Raw genomic sequence first — 16,963 nt, 5'->3', positions numbered from 1 at the left:
CACGGACCTCCACCCTGGGTGCGGAGGTGTCGGATCTGCGGGCCGCGCTTGGGGACATTAGAGTGGTCAACGACCATATGGCCCGGCGGCTTGAGGACTTCGAGGGACGGGCCCGACGCAACAACATCCGCATCATTGGTGTACCGGAGTCCTCCGACGGCCGCCCGGTGGACCTCGTGGTCGAGGAACTTATCCTGCAACAGCTGTCCCCGGTTGGCCTAAGCAAATTCTTCGCCGTGGAGCGGGCCCATCGAGTTTCGGGCGGCCGGCCGCGGCCGGGGGCCCCCCCGAGGCCTATCGTGGCTAAACTGTTCCACTACAGGGACCGCGACGCTATTCTGCAGGCTTCACGGACCCGTGGCCCGGTCCGCTACGAGAACTCGACCATCAATTTTTATCCGGACTTCACGCAACTGGTCCAGAAACAGCGGATGGGATTCCAAGGGGTGAAGCGCCGTCTCCGCGAGCTAGGCCTGAAGTATTCGATGATCTACCCGGCGAAACTCCGAGTGGAGCATGGAGAGCGTACAGCCTTTTTTGACTCTCCTGTGGCCGCAAGTGACTGGCTGGACTCGCTGCCGGACGGGGGTGGCCGGCCCGGGCCCTCTGGGGGCACCGCAGGTGACGGGTCCCCTTAGACTGACATTTGGTCCTTGCTTTTGCGGTTCTGCACTGTACAGTTGGGTCTTACTCCTTTTGCATACTGTGTCTTACCAGGACCCGTGAGGGGTGCGGGCGGGTTCGGGTCCCTTTCCTCCTCCGGGGTCTTTTTGTAGAATGGGGTTAGGGGGGCGACAGGCACACTGCAAGTTGGGGGGGGTCATAGGCCCGCAGGGGTGCAGGGTGGGGGGAGTTGGACTTGGGGTGGGGTTGGGGGGGAAGAGGGGTTGTTTTGTTGTGTGTTTTTTGTTTACAGGGCGAGGTATTGATTTTTGTCCATATTTGGAAACCGTGCTGCGGGCTGGGGTCCTCTTGCTCTATTGGAGGGGATGGGGGGGAGACGGGTTGAGGCTTATGTCATGGAACGTCAATGGGTTGGGGGACCGTATTAAGCGGGGTGTTGTACTGCAATATTTGCGTCGTGTGACTCCTGATGTGGTGTTTCTCCAGGAGACGCACTTGGTCGGCAATGTCTGCCATGCGATGAACAGGGGGGGATACCGCCTCGTAGCCCATTCTGGTTTCACAACGGGCTCCAGGGGGGTGGGCATTCTCCTGCGAACCTCCCTTCCGGTGGAGATCACGAGGATAGTCTCGGATGACAGAGGGCGCTATGTGTGTTTGATTGGGAGGTGGGAGGGGCAGCCCCTTACCCTGGTTTCAGTCTACGTCCCCCCGGGCCTCCAGAACTCCACCTTTACTGACTTGGGTCGAATGCTGCTTGACCTTCCGGACGGCCTCCTGCTCATGGGCGGGGACTTTAATTCTGTGGTTTCGGGTGAACTGGATCGTCACCCACCGAGGACCCTCCCCGCTGCCCAGTCATGGCTGGGTGGGATGTTGGAGACCTTCGGCTTGGTGGATAGTTGGAGACTAATGCATCCGACCCAGTGTCAGTTCACCTTTCATTCGGGGGCGCATGGGAGTCTCTCCAGGTTGGACTACTTCCTTATGCCCGCGGCGCAGACTGGTCGGATTCGAGAGGTCAGACACCTGGCGCGTGGTATCTCCGACCATTCTCCGCTGTGGCTTCTCTTTGACACCGGGTCGCGGTCCGCAGGGCGGATAGCTCCTATTAACCCCTGGTACCTGCGGGACCCTGCGACTCGTGACAGCCTGGTTGAGGCCATGGACCAATACTTCAGTGAAAACGAGGGGTCGGTGTCGTCTGCGTTGTCCCTTTGGGAAGCCTTTAAAACTGTGATACGCGGACACGCCCTCGCCCAGATAGTGGTGGCCAAGAAGGTTAGGAGCGAGGCGGTGGTGAAGCTGGAGACTGACATCTCGGGGTTGGAGTCGGCCTTGGAGGCGAATGTTACTCCGGACGGGCTGCATGCCCTTAGCCTGAAACAGTTCGAATATAGGTCCCTGGTCACTGACGCGGCCAAAACTATGTATAGGGAGCAGCAGGGCCGATTGTATGACGCGGGGGACAAGGCGGGAAAGTTGAATGCGTGGCTGGACAAAAAGGAGAGAGTGAATCGTGTGGTCCCCGAGTTGCGTGCTGCGGATGGTGTGTGTGTGACTGAGCCGGATGAGATTGTGGAATGTTTCGCTGACCACCTCCGGGCGGTGTACTCCCCGGTGACTGACAGGGATGAGGATGACTCTCGCCTCCTACTGAGAGATATTGCTCTGCCCGGCCTGTCCGTTGAGGACCGGGAGCGGCTGGACGCTCCCTTGTCGTCGGATGAAATAGCGACCGCGATCCGTTCCCTTCGCTCGGGCAAGGCTATGGGTCCTAACGGTCTGCCCATTGAACTATACAAATTGCGTCCTGATAAGCTTGCGCCCTTCCTCAGCCGCATGTTCCGCGACTCTCTTGCGGCGGGTTCCCTTCCGGCCGACCAGCGCTTGGCCACTATAGTCGTTATCCCCAAGGAGGGCAAGCCGCGAGACCGCTGTACTTCTTACCGGCCCATTTCACTGCTCAATGCGGAGCCTAAAATCCTGGCGAAAGTCCTGGCCAATCGATTGTTGAGTGTCGTGTGCGACCTTATTCATCCGGACCAATGCGGCTTTATCCCGCACCGCAACACCGCTCTTAACTTGCGGCGTCTTCACGGTGCCCTTGCCAGGGCGGAGTTCCTCTCCGAACCGGCCGTGCTGGTTTCTTTGGATGCCACGATGGCCTTTGATACTATTGAGTGGCCATTCCTCTGGGCCGTCTTGGATAAATTCGGCTTTGGAGAGGGATTTATTGGCTGGGTGAGGCTCCTTTACACGGGACCCATGGCTCAAGTGGTGGTGAATGGGCGGGTCTCTCGGCCCTTTGCCCTCGGCAGGGGCACGAGGCAGGGGTGCCCGTTGTCCCCGTTGCTTTTTGCTCTCGCCCTGGAGCCACTCGCTGCCTGGCTCCGTTGGGAACCCTCGCTTAGAGGGATCCGGTGGGGCCCGGGCTTCGAAGATCGGGTCTCGCTGTATGCGGACGACATTCTCCTGTATCTCACCTCACCGCGGCAGTCACTCAACGTCCTCTTTGACGTTCTGACCTCCTTTGGGAACAATTCGGGTCTCACGATCAATTGGTCTAAATCCTGCGTTTATCCCATCTCTGGTGGTCCTCCTCTCCTGCCGCCTCGGCTCCCGATTCAGATATCTTTGAGCGGCTTTAAGTACCTGGGGATATACGTTTCGCTGGACCCGGTGGCTCGCTATGAGCAGAATCTCCTGCGTCCACTTCGGCGACTGCGGGAGGACACGGCCCGGTGGTGCAGGCTCCCCCTGTCCCCGCTGGGTCGGGCCGCGCTGTTTAAAATGATGTCCCTTCCCAGGTTCCTCTATGCACTCCAGAACTCCTTCGACGTTATCCCAGTGGCCTACTTTCGGGAGGTGGAGAGCCTGCAGAGGAGACTGGTGTGGGACGGGCGGGCGCGTATTGCTCTTGCCAAGCTCACTCTCCCCTGGTATGACGGGGGCATCGCGCTTCCTGACATTCGCAGGTACTATTGGGCCTCGCAGCTATCTGCCATTAACCACGCCACGTATGCGCCCGGCTTGAATCCGGCGTATGAGATGGACAAGTTCCTGCTTCCCGGCGGGAACTACAACAGGGCACTTTATTCCCGCCTGGCTGGCCGGACCCTTACAGGTCCTACTAAGATTGCGGTGCGGACCTGGAGGGCTGCCACTGCGGCCATGGGCTGGAGTGAGCGATTAACCTGTGCTACTCCCTTGTTTGCCTCCGACCGCCTGGGCAGCTTGTGGACCACGAAGGGGTTTGACCAGTGGGACACGATTGGTATCAGCAAAGTGGGAGACCTGTGGCACAAGGGCGCGGTAAAGACTTTCGCGGTGCTCCAGGCCGAATACAAGCTGACCGACAGGGAGTTCTTCCGCTACGCCCAGGTTCGACACGCCCTGCTCTCGGTCTTCGGGGAGGGGACCACGATCCCTGTTTCCTCGCCCCTCGAGGACCGCATACTTGACGGACATGTCCCTGATAGTACTATTTCTTTAATTTATAAAAAATTAATTAATCACCGGGCGGACCTTTTTGTGCGCCTTCGGGAGGCTTGGACTGGGGATGGGGTGGAATTGGACGACGAAGATTGGCAGTCTGCACTGTCGTCCCCCAAGGAGGTTGCCATTCCGGCTCGTCTCCGGTTGGTACAGCTCAAGATTCTCCACCGGGTGTATGTGACGGGTCCGCGCTTGGTCTCGATGGGATTTTCCGGCGACGGGCTCTGTAAGCGAGGCTGTGGGCTCAGCGCCACCTTTCTTCATATCCTTTGGGAGTGCCGCGAGGTGGCGGACTACTGGCGCCGGGTCCACACGGTTATGGGACAGGTCACTGGGGTTGTGCTGCTGCCGGAGGTGCGTCGCTGTGTCCTGAATGTGTGGGAGCCCAATGACTACAGCGCGGCTCAGACTCGGTGGGCGGCCCTAGGGAACATGATTGCCAAGAGGGACATAGCGCAACTTTGGGGCGCTCAACGGCCGCCCACCGTGTCAGTATGGAAGGAGAATATGGACTGGTGTATGTTTAGGGAGAAGACTGTGTATGTGGCCCGTGGCAAGCCGGGGGCATGGGGTAGAATTTGGGGGCAATGGAACGCGTATCGCGGAGGCATCTGTACGCCCCCCCTGGTAGATACTGATATCGCCATGTCCCCCTGACCCTTGATGGCTCCTGGCGCCTTTTGGAACAACTACATATGGACGTTCATTTCCCTTGACCCCCTCCCCACCCCCCCTCCGTCCCCGGCCTCCCGGTACTCCTCTTTTTAGCGGTTTGCTCAATTGTCCTGACTGGAGTTTCCCGGGGGGAGCCTGACCCGCACTGGTTTCCCTCATAACTCGCCTTATGTTTTTTATTGTTTGTCCTTTTGTTTTTGTGATTGTTGGACTTACGCTTCCTGTTCCTCGAGAACTATCTGGAGCTACTGCGGGGCAGTGCCCTGGGAACTGATTGTAGCCTTGATATGTGTAGATTTCCTTCTGTACCTAGCGGCCGGCCCGGGTGGTTGTAGGCCCGTACTTGTAACCGAATTATTGCTCAATAAAAACTTTTTCAAAAAAAAAAAAAAAAAAAAAAAAAAAAAAAGACTGCTCCAGGGTTTTTCCACTTATACATTAACCACGACCTGCTATGATTAACACTTGGTCACTTTTTTCTAATCGGTTATCAGTTTACAACCCAAGACGTTGAGATGCACAATGGGATATGTCCTTGCTTCTTCCTGATAAGAACCATTTTGTCAGCATTTTACTCATCTCTTCTAAACTCACTGCAGCCTCAGCAGAGCCTGGAGCTCGCCCCAGGAAAAGCGTGTCTGCGCTGAGCCTTTGGTTTCTTACCAATCTTCTGTTATGTGAATTAGCATTAATGTAATCCTTTACATGATGTCCAAAGACAAGGCCTGCCACTCGCCCTCTGCATCTACACGGTCTCCAACTACTCAGTGATTCATTAGGCTGCCACTAAAGGTGCTGTGGATCTGATGTTTTTGTCCCTGCTTACCTCTCAATTCCACTAAGTCCAGAGTTCACCTTTCCTTCACCTCACTTGCCTGTCTGCACACCCTTACTCATTCTCCCACTTACAGCCATGGATTCGCTGTGCAAGTAACTTTCTGAATTGCACATGCGGCTTGCAGCCAAGTATTTATTTACCCTGCATGCATCCTTGAGTTTCTTATCCAGACAGCATCCGCACATTCTGTACCTGACAAGTCAAGGACCTCTTTAATCACTATTTAAGATGCAACGCAGAACATTTCTCCCTTTATCTTAAGAACAAAGAAAGAAAAAAATGGCAAAACCTAACTGAAGCCTGCGGAATGTATGTCGTCTACCAGCAGAAGAAATTTTAAAGATTGAATACATACTTACAGACTACTTCATTTAAAAAATAATTTTTCTGGTTGCCCCCAATCCAAACATTTTGTAATGATCAAATACTGAACGCTACTGTCTCTTGTCAAAGAGGTTGGGATTACACGTCATTAAATTTTCTGTAAAATATTTGTTGTATATGGCATTCACGAAAATGGCTGGAACCAGCATGCACTGCTTTGGGCACAGCAGTGCATGCCAATTCTAGGACATTTGTTCTAGTCATTCTCATCATTATCATATGGCTGGGGTGGAGCCCACTTACAGCATTGCATGCAAAACTTTTGAATTTGTTAAATATTTAGTAAAGTGTTTATATTGTTTAAATATTGAGTAAGAGCGCAATACAACCATATTCCTGCATTCTTTTTTATTCACACCATATATACATTTATCACAGATTCACATAAAAAATGATCATTTTAGTTATGTAAAACATAATACCGGATACTTCCGTTACCATCTTTCCCTTATGTACCCACAAAAAGAGATTCTTTTGTTCATCCTATGCACCTCTTCTTTCTGTCCTTGCCCACTTATGCTGCTGCCCAACCCATGGCCACCCTCTGAATATTCTGCATCAGTCACTAGAAATAGCCCAGAAGTCTCGAGCCCAGCACTCACCCTATGAGTCTCTTCTTTCATCAAACTTCCAGAAAGCAGGATTGCTCGACTTAGGACTGAAAATTAGAAATGAGAAAATATTAGCAGAACCAAAATGGATCAGGAGCACCTCATTAAGCTTTCAGAGGCATTTACATGAAAATCACCAGAGGAATTCACAACAATAGGTACAAATCCGCCAATGTAAAATGTTGCACAGTCAAAGTGGTTTGAATGACCCCGAGAAATTCTTTAAGAAAGTCAACACACTACGTGTGAAAGGTAAATGCAGTAAAACTGAAACTTTGTACCATTCTTAACCAATATGTGTTTAATGCTTGCATATTTATACTAGTTTATAAATGAAAATCAAGCAAACTAATAATCTTGAAATGTTTCAAATGCTTATTCAAGTTGGGCAATCAGTTAAGCGAAGTGGATTTTCATCATACTTTCAAAGTCAACCTTGTGTCATCATTTAACAGAGTGCCTTTATTAATGCCTCTAATTGACCCCAAATGTCTCAGAAGTCAAATCATTGAATGTGCTCTATAGCGAATATGCTACTTACCAGTATGCATCTGTTCTTGGCATGTAGGGCTGCTGACATTCATATCTGTGCATAGATCGCCGCCTAGTGCTGGGTCCGGATGATTGCACATTGTTGTCCTGGAAGAGTCTTCGAAGTATCACGAGATAGGTGGCTCCTCCCCTGGACTACAGTGCGCATGGGCATCCCCTCCATCCTTAGATTGTTTTTCGCCAATGTGGCATAGATGGAGTGTAATACAGTGAATGGTGACCATGCTAACTAGTAATTACTGAATGCTACAGCTGCTACAGGCGCTGGGGAGGAGGGTGGGCGATATGAATGTCAGCAGCCCTACATGCCAAGAACAGATGCATACTGGTAAGTAGCATATTCGGTTAGAGGCATGTGGGCTGCTGAATTCATATCTGTGCATAGATTATATAGCAGTCCCTCTATTTAGCGGCGGCTTCCCGTGCCAGCTGCAGCAGTCTGAAAAAGAGTTTTGAGAACAGCCTGTCCTACAGCTGCCTGCTGTCTTGAGTGTACATCTACACAGTAGTGCTTGGTAAATGTATGTATAGTGGACCATGTGGCTGCTCTACATATCTCCTCTAAATGAATATTTCCCAGGAAAGCCATGGAGGCCCCTAACTTTCGTGTGGAGTGGGCTCTTGGAGGTATTGTTAGTGTGCGCTTAGCTTTTTCATAGCAAATCTGTATACACTTAACGATCCACCTAGCTATTCCTGCTTTGGAAATGGGGTTGCCTTTGTACTGTGGAGAAAAGGCAAAAAAACAGTGGTTTTGTTTTCCTGAAATTTTGTGTTCTGTCAATATAGTACAGGAGAGCTCTTTTGATATCAAGTGTGTGGAGCATTCTCTCTGCTACATTCCCAGGATTAGGATAAAACACTGGTAGTTCTATGGATTGGTTCATATGGAACTGCGAGATTACCTTGGGCATGAAAGTAGGGTTTGTGCGTAGTACGACCCTGTTAGCATGAACCTGTATAAATGGCTCTTGAATGGTTAGTGCCTGAAGTTCACTAACTCGTCTTAGGGAAGTAATGGCAACTAGGAAAGCTACTTTCCATGTTAGAAATTGAATCTCACAAGAGTGTAGAGGTTCAAAGGGTGGTCCCATGAGCCTGGTGAGGACCACATTTAAGTTCCAGACTGGTGACGGGGGGTGTCTGGGGGGAATCACACGTTTGAGGCCCTCCAAGAAAGCTCTGATGGCAGGCACTTTGAACAGTGAGAGGTGCTGCCTGTTCTGAAGGTAAGCTGCCAGTGCGGTTAAATGTATACGGATGGAATTGTATGCTAGATTGCATCGGTATAAGTGTAATAGATGACAGATAATGTTTTGCGTTGATGCATCCAGCGGATTGATGTCATTTTTACAATAATGACAAATCTTTTCCACTTAGCCACGTAGCAGGCTCTGGTAGTGGGTCTCCGTGCCGCCTTGATGATATTCATACATTCTGGAGGCAAGTTTAGGTAGCCAAATTCTAAGATCTCAGGCGCCAGATCGCCGGGTTCAGCTGTTGCGGATCTGGGTGCTGAATCTCGCCATGGCTCTGCGTTAAAAGCGTGGGTGTTAGCCATAGTCGTTGATGCGGTACCACGGAGAGTTCCAGAAACGTGGTGTAGCATGGTTGGCGTGCCCACGTTGGAGCAACCAGGATGAGCGTCATTGAGTGTTGCCTCAGTTTGCGTGCCACCAGCAGTAATAATGGTGCTGGGGGAAAAGCGTACGCAAATCTGCCTGACCAGTTCATCCATATTGCATTGCCCTGCGACTGTGGATGTGGGAACCTGGCGGCAAAGTTTTGGCATTTTGCGTTTTCCCTTGTGGCGAATAGGTCTATCTCTGGATGACCCCACCGTTGGAAGAACGGTTGGAGTACTGATGGATGCATCTCCCACTCGTGTATTTGGTGGCTGTGTCTGCCGAGCAGATCCGCCATCTGGTTGTCCTTGCCCGGGAGGTGTTCCGCCATGAGGAAGATGTTCCTCTGAATGGCCCACTTCCACATGCTCTGAGCCAGATGAGACAACTGTGGGGAGTGTGTCCCTCCCTGCTTTTGTATGTAGTACATGGCGGTCATGTTGTCCGTCCGGATCAACACGACTTTGTTGCACAAGTGTACTTCATTGCAAGGAAGATTGCCATGAGTTCCAGAAGGTTGATGTGCATCCTCCTTTGCTGTGTCGTCCATAGTCCCTGCACTGTGTAATTGAGTACATGAGCTCCCCATCCCTGGAGAGACGCGTCCGCCGTCAGTATGATTTGTGGAACAGGCTCTCGGAACGGTCGGCCCTTGCAAAGGTTTTGTGGATTCCACCAATGCAGAGAGTTGTATGCCCGACCGCTCACCAACACTAGGTCCTTCAATTGTCCGTGAGCCTGATTCCACGGACGTGCTAAGCACTCCTGAAGCGGGCGCATATGTAACCTCGCGTGCGGGACTATGAAGATGCAGGAGGCCATCATGCCTATCAACTGCATAAACACTCGTGCCGGTAGTGAGTGTTGAGGTTTGAACTTTGTTATGAGCAACTGCATGCTGTTGATCCTTACTGAATTGGGCTATGCCTTGGCTGCCAGAGTGTCTATGGTCGCGCCTAGGTACTGCTGTACGTGGGCGGGTTGAAGGTGGGACTTTGGATAATTCAGGGAGAAGCCAAGGCTGTGAAGAAGGTGAATGGTGTGGGTTACGTGGTTGGCACACTGCTGGGCCGACCTTCCCTGGATAAGCCAGTCGTCCAGATAACGATAGACATGTATGTGCTGTCTCCTCAAGTGCGCCACCACTGTTGCCAGGCACTTGGTCAACACTCTGGGTGCCGTTCTTACTCCGAAGGGGAGGACTTTGAACTGGTAATGTTGGTTGAGAACAGTGAACCTGAGATATTTTCTGTGTGATGGGTGTATGGGTATATGGAAATACGCATCTTTGAGATCTAGTGTCGCGAGAAAGTCTCCCTGTTTGAGCAACGGCAGCACCTGTTGCAAGGTGAGCATGTGAAAATGCTCTGACAGAATGTAACGGTTTAGAGGTACTAAATCCAGTATGGGTCTGAGAGACCCGTCCTTTTTGGGGATCAGAAAATACAGTGAGTACACTACTGATCCCTGTTCTTCTGCTGGCACAAGTTCTATGGCTCCTTTTTGGAGCATACTGAGAACTTCCTGGTGGAATAAGTGCAAGTGCTCTGCGGACATAGGACGGTGTCTTGGTAGTATGTTTGGTGGAGTGGAAATGAGCTCCAGACAATAACCGTACTGGACAATGTCTCTCACCCACCTGTCTGTAGTGATGGATTTCCAGACCGGCAGGAACTCCTGGAGTCTCCCCCCGACAGGTGTTACGTGGTCGGGGGGCAGTGAAAAGGCGTCACTGTTTGTTGGTGGCGGAGGACCTGGAACTGTTGTTTCCTCGGCCTCTGCCCTTGACGTTGTTTCCACGGTATCCACCTCTGATATTCTTATTATAGGTGGTCTGGGTACCTTGTTTAGTGTAATGCTACTGTTGGGAGTTCTGGCCTCTAGACGGTCCTCTGTTGGTAGAGCGACGAAAGGACCCACTCCTAAACTGCTGTGATTGCAGAGCCCCCATAGACTTTGCAGTCTCTGTATCTTTTTTGATCTTTTCTAGGGTGGTGTCAACTTCGGGGCCAAAAAGGGAGTCCGGGTTGACAGGTTGATTGAGTATCATTGTTTGTATCTCTGGTTTGAATCCTGAGATTCTCAACCAAGCATGCCTTCTTAACATGACGCTGGTGTTAATAGCCCTAGCTGCAGTGTCCGCTACGTCAAGAGCGCACTTAATGGAAGCGTTGCTTATGAGCTTCCCTTCTGTAATAAGCGACTCTGATCCTTCCTTAAACTGATCTGGGAGGTGCTGTAGCAGTGTCTCTAGGGTATCATAATGTGCCCTGTCGTATCGAGCCAAAAGTGCCTGCGTGTTGGCAATTCTCCAGATGTTAGCTGCCTGTGCAGCAACTCTTTTCCCTGAAGTTTCCAAGACCTTAGACTCCTTGTCAGGGGGAGGAGCGTCACCCGTTGTCTGTGAATTGGCTCTCTTCCGAGCATTGGACACCACCAACGAGTCCAAAGGCAACTGGCCTCTTATGTAGGTAGGGTCCACAGGAGCTGGCCTATATTTTTTGTCAATCCTGGGGTTTAGTACTCTCGCCCTTGTGGTCTCCTTAAAAATGTCATTAGCCGGTTTTAGGACCCCCTTCAGCATGGGCAGAGTCTTAACAGATCTTTCTGAGGTAGAGAAGGTATCCATCAGAAAATCATCCTCAATAGGATCAGTGTGGAGCTGTACATCATGATTTTTAGCTGCTCTCTCAATCAAGGCATTGAAAGCAGCAGTATCCTCAGTAGGAGATGATTTTACCACATATGCCTGTGTGTCTGGAGCAGTATGTGGGTCCCCTGTACCAATATCGTCCACCCAAGGTTGGTTTTGATCATCAGGGTCAGTGTTCACAGGATAAGTGTCCTCAACATCACCAGCATCCCCTGCATCCACATCAAATTGTGTGGGTGAGAATGACTGAGGCTCCTGGTCATAATAATGAACATGTTCTACTACAACTGGTGACGTGGCCCTCTTCTTCTTCAATGGAATTTTGTATGGCTCCATTGATTTCTCTGATAGTATCTTTTTTTTATATATTGACAGTCTACCAGTCTCGGCATCGATGAACTGCCTTGGCTCCTCATCATCCTGAGGTACTTCGACAGCTCTCTATCCCATTGGCATTCCTGTTGGTGCTGCGACAGGTTTCTTCGGGTCGACCCCTTTTTGCGGCTCGAGACCCTTCTTTGAGTCGAACATCCTCGGTCGTACCGCCGGTGGTAGTCCGAATTTTATGTGCGTCGACGCGGCACGAACTGTGCTGACCGTCTTCGACTGCGGGGGTGCTTTTGCGCCGAGCATTGAAGCGGTGTCGTGGATGCGGAGTAACGACTCCGACACCTTCTTTAGGGAGGGGGACGGTGTTGTTGAGTCGACACGTTCCGTCGATATCCTTTTGGACGTGGCATCTAACCCCAGACGCCGTGTTCTCGACACGAGGACCGGGACGGGTTGGCCGTCGCGAGGCGCTCTGTATTTTTGTGTCGACGATCCTCTGCGCCAATCTTCTCGGGTCGGCAACCTTGACCTTGGTTGTTGGCACCGCCTTCGGCTCGACGTCCTCATGAAGTCTTCGTGCGTCGACGGCCTTCTTTTGTTTGTTCGGCTCCGAGGGCTTCGAGGCCTTGTTGCCGATGAGAGACTCTTTCACTTTCGGTTTCGAGGTAGGTGCCTGTGCCTTCAGTTTCGATTTCGTTGGATCGAATGATGGCGCTTTCGATACCGATGGCTCTTTAGGGTAGTTCGTAGCCGGGCCTTTATGCGGGGCTGTAGAACTAGAGGAATGATCTTGGGTAAGGCCTTGTGGCGATCCCTCGACCTGAGCCTTATCGAGTGCCTCGTTGGGCTTTGTACCGACATGTGGGCCTAGCTCATCTTCTGAGCCATCTTCCTCGGCCCCAAGGGCCTCCTCGTCGTCTCCTACTTCTTTGACGACACCATCTTCCTGTTCGTCTACTATACGCTCGTCTTCGGCATCATAGTCTGATTCTCGCTCCGAATCCGGATCCGAGAGCTCCCCCCGAACTTAAAGGTCCACGACTTCCTCATCTTCTGTCCCGAAGATGTTGTCCGGGTTCGGCGTCGCTTTCTGCGCCTCGAGCCGAGCTGCTCGACGAATGCGAAGGGTCTTCTTCGATCGAAACCTGGAACACGCCATACAGGTGGCTTCGTCGTGGTTTGGAGAGAGAGGCACTTGTTGCACACCGGGTGGTGAACAACCTTTACAACGCAACTTTAACACCGCACTACCATTACAACGAAACTATTACAACGCGAAATCTGTTACAACGCATGCCATTACAACGAAATGCACTAGATGGCGTGCTAACATTAGAAATAGTGTAGTTTTACTATCCAAACACCTTCCCTACTGCAACGTGGACTGGAGTTAGAATAGTAAATTATACATTTCTAATGTCAGCACTCCATCTAGTGTACGTTGTTGTAAAAGCATGCGTTGTAAAGGCTGGCGTTGTAACAGATCTTGCGGTGTAAAAAATGCGTTGTAACGGCATGCGGTGTAAAAGCATGCGTTGTAACGTCATACATCCACACCGGGTGCACGTCGAAGCGAGCATACTTAGCGTTGCAAAGAGGGCAACGCTTAAAGGGGCTATTCGATGTCTTCGGTTCCATCGTTGATGATCTACTCGAGAACGCCCTCGACAAATATACTTGGCGCCGAACGAAAATACCGACGAATGTAAAGGCCTAAATACTCAAAGAGCTAAGATTAGGACATCCGAACCCCATCCGAACCCAATGGCGGAAAAAAACAATCTAAGGATGGAGAGGATGCCCATGCGCACTGTAGTCCAGGGGAGAAGCCACCTATCTCGTGATACTTCGAAGACTCTTCCAGGACAACAATGTGCAATCATCCGGACCCAACACTAGGCGGCGATCTATGCACAGATATGAATTCAGCAGCCCACATGCCTCGAACATTTACAGACTGGAGAGAAGCCATCCTCAACTCACTGTGAATTATTAGATAGGTCAGTCTCACCATCACCTTCTCAAAGCAGAACCAGTATTATCAGCATGCATTTATCCTCAAAGCAGATCCCTAGGTCTGGTCAAGTGTATTTTAGTTCACATTAGACATCTGCCTTCTGCTAGGAAGGGCAAGGTCTTGAGGCTAGAGATCCACTGAGCTTAGAAGTCCTTCAGACTACAGATACTTATTCTGCTATTAGCAAAAAGAAAAATAACAAAATGTAAAACCCAAATAATAAGCAGGCCAGAGATTTACGCTAGACAGACTTTCTTGTCAAGTGTTACAAATATACCAAACTGTTGTGTGGTTCCTACAAATCTATAAAGGATCGGCGCATTTAGACAACATAAACTAAGGATTGGTGTCCAGACTGATTCCAGACACCCCCAAAGGATATGTTAGTCTGTAGACCCGCTAGCTCACAGTGCCACTATAAACCCCTTACTAAGAAGTGAATAGAATCTGGCAACTATCGAACATGACAAACCTGACCCCTCAGGAATCGTGGAACCAGTACAGTACTTTTAACTCAGTCATTCAAGCTCACTTTTGTCTCAAAGATACACAGAATAAACAATAGGGACGTTTTCAATAAGGATTTATTGAACCAGCATAATTCTAGTATAAAACACATGTGCTGCAACAACCATGAGACAGAAACGGATATATATGGTTATAAGCACCAGCAGAGTAAAGAAAGGGTAGAATTCTACCATGGTGCTAAAACAATGAATATATGCAGGCATATGGATACATGACAGTAATAATGCGTACTCCTACGATGCGAACCCTAACTATATGTACCTAAAAGTACATAGCATGTATGTAGGTGTAAAGCCAAGAATACCGTTAGGCTTAAGGCTGCTCCCGAGCGGTCGCTCCTTTTAAAATTTAAAACTTTAAAAATTTTAATATTGCTACTGCTCTATAGAATTTCCCTTTGTGTCCGTCCCCCCCCCCCCCCTCGAGCCAGATTAGCACACCTTATGGGCTGATATTATTTACAAGTCACGCTAGCACCTTTATTATTCCTCCTCGCTTCCCAGGGGGGCTTGGCCGTCCTCGAGGCTAAGCTTACCGGGTCCCGGGTTGCTGCAGTTGGCGGATATCTTGGGTTGGGCGCGATTGGACGAGCGCTCTAGTCGCTCTACTTAAGGAGGGGCTATTTTCCATAGCAGGCGATTATTTTCACAGACGCTTAAGGCTGCTCCCGAGCGGTCGCTCCTTTTAAAATTTAAAACTTTAAAAATTTTAATATTGCTACTGCTCTATAGAATTTCCCTTTGTGTCCGTCCCCCCCCCCCCCCTCGAGCCAGATTAGCACACCTTATGGGCTGATATTATTTACAAGTCACGCTAGCACCTTTATTATTCCTCCTCGCTTCCCAGGGGGGCTTGGCCGTCCTCGAGGCTAAGCTTACCGGGTCCCGGGTTGCTGCAGTTGGCGGATATCTTGGGTTGGGCGCGATTGGACGAGCGCTCTAGTCGCTCTACTTAAGGAGGGGCTATTTTCCATAGCAGGCGATTATTTTCACAGACGCTTAAGGCTGCTCCCGAGCGGTCGCTCCTTTTAAAATTTAAAACTTAAAAAATTTTAATATTGCTACTGCTCTATAGAATTTCCCTTTGTGTCCGTCCCCCCCCCCCCCCCCCTCGAGCCAGATTAGCACACCTTATGGGCTGATATTATTTACAAGTCACGCTAGCACCTTTATTATTCCTCCTCGCTTCCCAGGGGGGCTTGGCCGTCCTCGAGGCTAAGCTTACCGGGTCCCGGGTTGCTGCAGTTGGCGGATATCTTGGGTTGGGCGCGATTGGACGAGCGCTCTAGTCGCTCTACTTAAGGAGGGGCTATTTTCCATAGCAGGCGATTATTTTCACAGACGCTTAAGGCTGCTCCCGAGCGGTCGCTCCTTTTAAAATTTAAAACTTAAAAAATTTTAATATTGCTACTGCTCTATAGAATTTCCCTTTGTGTCCGTCCCCCCCCCCCCTCGAGCCAGATTAGCACACCTTATGGGCTGATATTATTTACAAGTCACGCTAGCACCTTTATTATTCCTCCTCGCTTCCCAGGGGGGCTTGGCCGTCCTCGAGGCTAAGCTTACCGGGTCCCGGGTTGCTGCAGTTGGCGGACATCTTGGGTTGGGCGCGATTGGACGAGCGCTCTAGTCGCTCTACTTAAACGGTTAGGCATGCCTCCGCGCAGCGGACGCGGGCAGCGGACGCGCCGGACCTGCGCCTGAGTCCAGCCCGTCTGCGCCCGTCCGCGCTCAGCCGGGCTCAGGGCATGGCAATCTGCTCATTCCTGTACAACACATGGGTCCTAGGATCAGGTACACTAGGAATGATCTGATGTCACTACATGCCCCTAGATGTTTGGGTTGTAGCTATCGATGGGTAGAGGGTACCCCCTATTTGAACTGTGCTCTCTGTGGTGCGGCCCGTGTAACCAGGGACCAAACACTGTTATCCATGGCGCTGCTTAACTGTAGGTCCATACCCTGTCATGCCACTGAAATCCACTCTTTGATCATTGACCATAAGCTGGATGTGTTGTTTCTCACAGAAACTTGGTTAACCTCTAGCTCTGGTCCGGATATTGTAAAAGCCCTTCCATCTGGATACCTTATATTTCATCAGGACAGGCCAGATGGAAGGGGGGGGAGGGGTAGCCATCCTATACAGAGACAATTTCATGTGCAAGGCTGTGGATTGCGGCATTAATAATTCAGAAAGCTGCCAATTCGTGTTGCGACTATCCCCCACTTTCTCTATATCAGGCCTCCTTCTTTACCGGCCTCCTGCTATTATGGGCAACTTTGTAGACTCTTTTATCGAAGCAGTCATACCTTTAGCCGCGGCATCATCCAATTTTTTAGTTATCGGAGACCTGAACGTGCACTTTGATGACCCTCATGATAGATGGGCGAAAGACTTACAAGGCATGTTGGGTGCACTTGACCTTCACCTTGTTAACGTCGGCGCCACCCATGAGAGAGGCCATCAGCTGGATGTTATTTTTGCGAATTCAAAAAATTTGCTTGCCCTACATCCCTTGGCTCTTCCCTGGACTGACCACCATATGGTTCCTTTCAATTGGCAGTGGGTGAAAGGGAGAGACCCGGTACCTCAACGGCATACTGTGGAACGTATCTGGTCGAGGCTGCC

General features: G+C 50.7%; 1 protein-coding gene across 1 annotated transcript in view; it reads right to left on the bottom strand.

Moving 5' to 3' along the window:
• The window catches only part of PELP1 (proline, glutamate and leucine rich protein 1), a 400,761-nt gene that overhangs the window by 131,081 nt on the left and 252,717 nt on the right, over positions 1-16,963 (bottom strand). Inside the window, exon 14 of the mRNA XM_085639349.1 lies at positions 6,622-6,677. Coding sequence (XP_085495475.1) covers positions 6,622-6,677 — 56 coding nt within the window. The remainder of the gene's footprint in view (positions 1-6,621; positions 6,678-16,963) is intronic.

This window comes from Triturus cristatus, chromosome 12 (assembly GCF_964204655.1).
Source record: "Triturus cristatus chromosome 12, aTriCri1.1, whole genome shotgun sequence".
Lineage (NCBI taxonomy): Eukaryota > Metazoa > Chordata > Amphibia > Caudata > Salamandridae > Triturus > Triturus cristatus.
Note: the sequence above shows the minus strand (reverse complement) of the source record. Positions and strands in the feature narration are given on the sequence as shown.